At 44.0% G+C, this 6,248-nt stretch overlaps 1 protein-coding gene across 1 annotated transcript; it reads left to right on the plus strand.

The window, feature by feature from the left end:
• The first annotated feature begins 641 nt into the window (after positions 1-641).
• Positions 642-5,695, plus strand: foxj1b (forkhead box J1b). Its single transcript, XM_079658989.1, has 3 exons — positions 642-893; positions 1,041-1,663; positions 3,107-5,695. The coding sequence occupies exons 1-3, from the start codon at positions 884-886 to the stop codon at positions 3,920-3,922; spliced, it is 1,449 nt and encodes a 482-aa protein (XP_079515115.1). The 5' UTR covers positions 642-883; the 3' UTR covers positions 3,923-5,695.
• Positions 5,696-6,248: the final 553 nt, after the last annotated feature.

Consider the following 6,248-nt stretch of genomic DNA (forward strand, 5'->3'; position numbering starts at 1 on the left):
TACATTTCTTGGTTTGAATCCACTGAAGTGCAAATGTAGGCCTAACTATAAGATTAAAGTCAATTGTGAAAAACGGACATTTCCAAATAACCAATCAACATGTGCCTTTTCACGGTTGAAAATAAACAACAATCACCCACTGTGAAAAGGCATGGTAAATACAGGCTTATCAGTTAAAGTGTTCTGTTCTCCTTGCAGGTGCAAAAGTGCGTTCCAAGCGGGACTTGTGGCGCGCCTGTGGGGGGGGGGGGGGGGGGCTGACGTGCGCAACGGAGGTCATATTTCAGCCTACTTCCGGGAAAAAACAACGATTAAAACCTGCGCGCGCGCGTGTGTGTGTTTGTGTGTGTGTGTGTGTGTGTGTGTGTGTGTGTGTGTGTGTGTGTGTGTGTGTGTGTGTGTGTGTGTGTGTGTGTGTGTGTCTGTGTGTGTGTGTGTGTGTGTGTGTGTGTGTGTGTGTGTGAGAGTAAGAGTAAGAGTGAGAGTAATGAATAGATTGACAGAGAGAGAGAGAGAGCTGCTGAAGCAAATCTCCAGCCAATCAGAAACCCCCTCAGGCGTTTAAAGGGATGGTGGGCAGTCTCTCGGGCTTTATGAGACTTATCTTACAACCTCCTGCATACATTCTCACGTCTTGACCTCCCACAGACACTCACACAGAGCCGGGCGTTTGGATGAGAAACAGTGGGCATGGATCTGTCCTGAGAGGAGCTTTTCTTGCTTTTCCTCCATATGAGCTGCTGCTGCTGCTGCTGGATGATATTAGCCCTCCCCCTCTGCACTTGTTGCGCAGACACTGGATGCGTTGAGTCTTCGGAGAGGAGAGGAGAGGAGAGGAAGCACTGCAACAGGTGCACAAGAGAGTCTCCTCCTGAAAGGCTGCATGACAGGAGGTAAGGACATTACGCAGCATTTGGCAATTTCTTGGGATTAATGTCTTGCTCTCTTGGAATATTTTTGACCTATTTTATTTATGGTGATTTGAGTGCAAGGTCTATTTAGATTCGTTCCAATACTTTTTTTTTTTCATTCACTTCAAGAGAACTTTAAATGCCAATTTGAAGATCTTCTGGTCACCGTGCGTAAAACAGACAGGATGCCGGTTCTGACAAGCCCCGATATCAACAAGTTCCAGGAGAAATGGCTGGCGTTGTTCCCGGAAGACCAGGCCACCGGGTCGGACTCAGTCCCCATGGATGACAGCCTCACCAGCCTCCACTGGCTGCAGAATTTCTCCATCATCAACGCGGACCCGGAGCGACCCAACGGATCCGGAACGGGCTGCCCGTCCTCGGACCTTTTCCTCAAGCGGCTCCCCAGAGGAGGCACCGACTCTCCGTCCAGCCCCCCCGCCGGGGACACTGCCTCCACCGGGATGCCTCTGTACCTCGGTAGCCCCGTGACCTCCGGCAGCGACTCGGGACCGCGCTTCATAGACTGCGTACATCCAGGACACGGTTACGCGCAGATCCCCATCCAGGCCAGCCCGCCTGCAGAGGTCGACTACAAAACCAACCCTAAAGTAAAACCTCCTTACTCCTACGCGTCCCTCATCTGCATGGCGATGCAGGCCAGCAAACAGCCCAAAGTGACTCTGTCCACAATCTACAACTGGATCACGGAGAATTTCTGCTACTACAGACACGCAGAGCCCAGCTGGCAGGTAACCGAGACTCTTGTATTATTGATGAGTCAGACAAATGGCGAGGTGAGGGAGAGGAGGGTGGGCATAGATCCCCACCATCACACACCATGCTGCAGGCAGTAGTGTAACATAACTAAAGTACTGTACTAGTGCAATTTTGAAGTATTGTACTCGAGTATTTCAATTTTTTGCTTAAACTCCACCAAATAGTGTACTTAACTCCACTACATTTATTCTACATCTTTAGTTACTTTACAGATGTGGATGAATGATGTGAAATATAATCAAGTGTTAAATCAGACTTTAGTTCCACCTAGAGTAAATCAACAAGCTACCCTGCAGTATACAAAGTCATTCAAACTAGCTGCACCTTTACCAGCTTTGAGAATACTTTCAGGATCAATCATTATAAAACATGTCATATATATTATTCTGTACACAATGACTACTTTACATGTTGGTACTTTAAGTATATTTTGATGCCAATACCTTTCTACTTTTAATTGAGTAACATTTTGAATACAGGACCTTTACTTGTAACAGAGTATTCCTACACTCTGGTACTTCTATTTTTACTACAAGATCTGTACCTCTCCCACATCTGTCTGCAGGACATCAGACAATGCCTTTCTTTTGTGGGGAAACAAAAACCAGCAGATGCAGTGTGCGTTTTAAATCGTCCAGCATGTCCCCCTCTTTTTTTCTACTTCACAAGATAAGAGTCTAATTTGGGCCCTTTGATAATTTCAATGACAAGTAATCCTTAATGCAAGAGAAATTTCCATCTTCCAAGAGAGGAGAGCGCTCATAGGGTTTTTGTCTGAGGGGAACGGTGATGGGGTGGAGAAAGCACTCTGTGTGTGTGTGTGTGTGTGTGTGTGTGTGTGTGTGTGTGTGTTTTTGTGTGTGTGTGTGTGTGTGTGTGTGTGTGTGTGTGTGTGTGTGTGTGTGTGTGTGTGTGTGTGTGTTTGTGTGTGTGTGTGTTAATGAGGGCTCCTGAGAGAGATGGCAGCTAAGCACAGCTGATCATGTTTGAAATGCACAGAGCTGCCTGTTTCTAGAAAGCCTCATTAGGTACATTTGCTTTCCCATACAAACAACAATACAACCCCCCCAACACACACACACACACACACCCACTTACGAATGTATTATTTTTAAAGGATGAATTTAAACGGCCGATAATTCAAAGCTTTTTATATTGTCCGTCCTGCAAACCCCCCTAGTTTTGCACATTGAACACAAATCTACCTCTTTTAATACCTGCATGGCAATAATATTAAGTTGAACCTAAAACGTTTTTATTTAAACTTATATTATTGCTTTCAACCAACCTAATACAGTTTTGTGAAATCTGTTGACATAATGCATTCAATTACAGTCAATGTTTCAGTTTATTCACTGCCATCCTGAAAACAAATCAATATTCTGCATTCCCTCATTTTGTTTCCTTTGTCCCAGAACTCCATCCGGCACAACCTGTCCCTCAACAAGTGTTTCAAGAAGGTCCCGAGGCAGAAAGACGAGCCGGGGAAAGGGGGCTTCTGGCAGATCGACCCGCAGTACGAAGACATGTTCGTCAACGGCATCTTCAAACGCAGGAGGATGTCTGCTAACAGCTATAACAATAATAGTGGCTCCCACAGACAGAGCAAACTGAGTTATCACAGCGTCCAAAACGTCTGCCCTTACCAAGGCGGGAAACGGAAGCACTTACCGGCAAAGAGCGACAAGCTGATCAGGGCAACGGAGTCTCCTCTTTTGGCGACGGACGCTCACAAAGCGGACATCCTGAGGGGCGACTTCGACCTGGCGTCCGTGTTCGACGACGTCCTCGGCGGGAACTGTAGCACCTTCGAGGATTTGGACATCAACACGGCACTGAGCGCCTTGGGTTGTGAGATGGAGGTTTCCCTGCCGGGGAGGCAGCATCCGGGGAGGTGGTGCAACGGAGGGGACATCTTAGGGAACCAGTACCTGAACCACCACCAACCCTACGGGTACTTGGATGTGAGCGGGGCGTCCCTGGACTGCAGTATCGGGGAGATCCACGTGCCGCAGCAGCTTCATCCAGACCAGGATCAGCTGATGCATCATCATCAACACCTGCAGCAGTTCGATGAGACGTCGACGCTGTTCCCAGAGGAGGTGGTGCCCTGGGAGAACATTAAGGAAGAGGAGCAGGCGATTCCTCTGACTCTGGATCAGGGCTTCGGGCTGTGCGAGGGTTTTTTCTCAGAGATGCAGCCATGGGAGCGAGTGGAGGCCTATCTGTGACCTTTGACCCCTAAAACCTCATTGACTCCTAATGATCTACATCCGATGACCTGAACTTGTCTGACTACTGGTCGAACGGTGAAGAGGATAAGAACTACGGCTCAATCATTCTGCAATACATCTGTCATTTTGTTTTCTAATAATGACCTACAAGCCTGATATTGTCAAACCTATCTTGAACATTAACATGAAACTAGTTAACCAGTTAATCTAGTTGAGGTTCCCTTGACACAAGATCAGACTCGAGCTGCAGTGATAAGACGATGCATAGAAAGATATTTCCGAACTTCTTTTGACAATTGATTCATTGTTAAAGTCATTTTTAATGCAAAAATTGCATAAAAGGCTGTTTCCGTCCCTCAAATATGGAGATGTTTTGCTTTGTTTTATAATACCTTCAAGTCAATCTCTTTTAACATTAACTTTTAACATTAACATTTAATCAGCAGATATTAATAATGAAAAGGATCTGTAGTTGCCGCCCTAGATCTGATTAAGGATTATTTCCCAGCATAGACTCTCATCTCTCCCTAAGGGTGTCGGGTGATTGACAGCCGTGCGTAACATGACACCACACTGATATATCAGGCACAATGAACAGAGAAACTTTTATAAACCAAATGAAAGTTTCATGTGGACTGCGAAGGATGCTCGATCCCACTCGTTTGGATGAATGGCAGCAAATGCTTTTTTTCAGAATTACGAAAAAAATCTGCGTCAACTTGGATTTTCTGGAACTATAACGGCCTAAATGTCGGACAGCTGGTGATAAAAGCATGCGTGGAAATGAGTGCTGAGCTGCAGCAATTTGTCTCTTTGTTTTTTGTTGAGATGGTGACGGAAGCAAAGTGAAGAAAACCCGACCCTCCTTTAAAGCATTCTTCACGAAAAAGCACGGGACTGAAAAAAAACGTGCTGGACTCTACTTTTGCTACATTAGCATTTAACATTTTTTTTACTAACATGCAGCGAAATCAGCCATTTGTCATTCATTAGATCAGGATGGAGACTTTAAACTCATGGTCTGAGATTAGTCATTTATGACCTTGTTGTATAGTCGATTTAATATATATTCACTAAAGTTTATCGCATGAAGCTAGGCAGGAATATTTGCCATTTGACCGGAAAATGAAACGCCTTCTTGTCATGAAAATCGAACATTATGCACTTTGATAGGCAGCAGTTTTAGGAGAGCAAGACCGATTTTATTTCCAGGTTGTTTAGTTTAATTTTGTATTAAAATGTTTCCTAAAAGTTTACTGACCATAATGAAAGTGATGCATTTGCTGTAATTATCCATATCAGTTTGTCTGTTAACAATGAACTCAACGCTGCAATAAGTCAATGGGCATTTTTAATTTGTCGCTTATATTTACTGTTTTTCTTTCCAAATATATACAAAACTAGGCATTTGTTGATCATATTTCGCCAAATGTGTTGATGAGGAATATGCAGTTTATGGTGATCTGTGTTGTTTAATAAGAAAAACATCTGTTTTCTGTCACTGGGTGATGGATCGGTCCTTATTGATTTCTTTTGTGTATGTCCTTTTTAAAAAAAATCTCTATGGATCGTTTTCTCAAATCTGAAATTGAAATGTGTTTGAGAATATAATAACTCGATGATGAGCAGAAGGCCAGATTTTCTTATTTGTATCATATTGATCGAGGTTGATATGAGCTCTTTAATCCTACCATGTTATTTTAATTTGTACTTTTTTAAGCTGTTTAAAAATGCAATCATGCCTTGATGCAATAAATGGTGTCAATTAAAGAAAGAACAATAACAAAAACGTGCATCGTTCACTTGTCATTGAGAAATATCAAAGAGTGTGTGAGTGCAGTCCTTAAAGGGGGCCTATTCTGCTTTTTGGGGTTTTCCCTTTCCTGTGTTATATAGGTTTTAATGCATGTAAATGTTCTACAAGGGCAAAAATCCCTCCAGAGGAAGTTTGTCTCCCACACACTCCCCCCCTCTGCCTGAAACGTCTCCATTAGACTCCTTTGTTTACTTCCGAAACATAGCGACATCACGATGTACTGCTCGTGCTTCTATTGGTTAGCGCTCCAACACATTGTACCTAAGGGGCGGGACATCTCTAAGCGGTTGACCAATCACAACAGAGCTAACCAAAAACCAATCAGAGCAGACTGGGCTCTGGTTTCAGACAGAGGGTGGAAAGAGGTGCTGCAGCACAGGCAGTATGAGAACAATAAAGAGCTTTTTGAACATTAAAGCATGGAGACATGTCCCAGTAGAGACACTACATACTGATATACACCTGAACATCAGCAGGAGAGGACTCTTTAAAGTAGAGACACTACAT

This window comes from Notothenia rossii (genome assembly GCF_949606895.1).
Source record: "Notothenia rossii genome assembly, chromosome: 11".
NCBI classification, from domain to species: domain Eukaryota; kingdom Metazoa; phylum Chordata; class Actinopteri; order Perciformes; family Nototheniidae; genus Notothenia; species Notothenia rossii.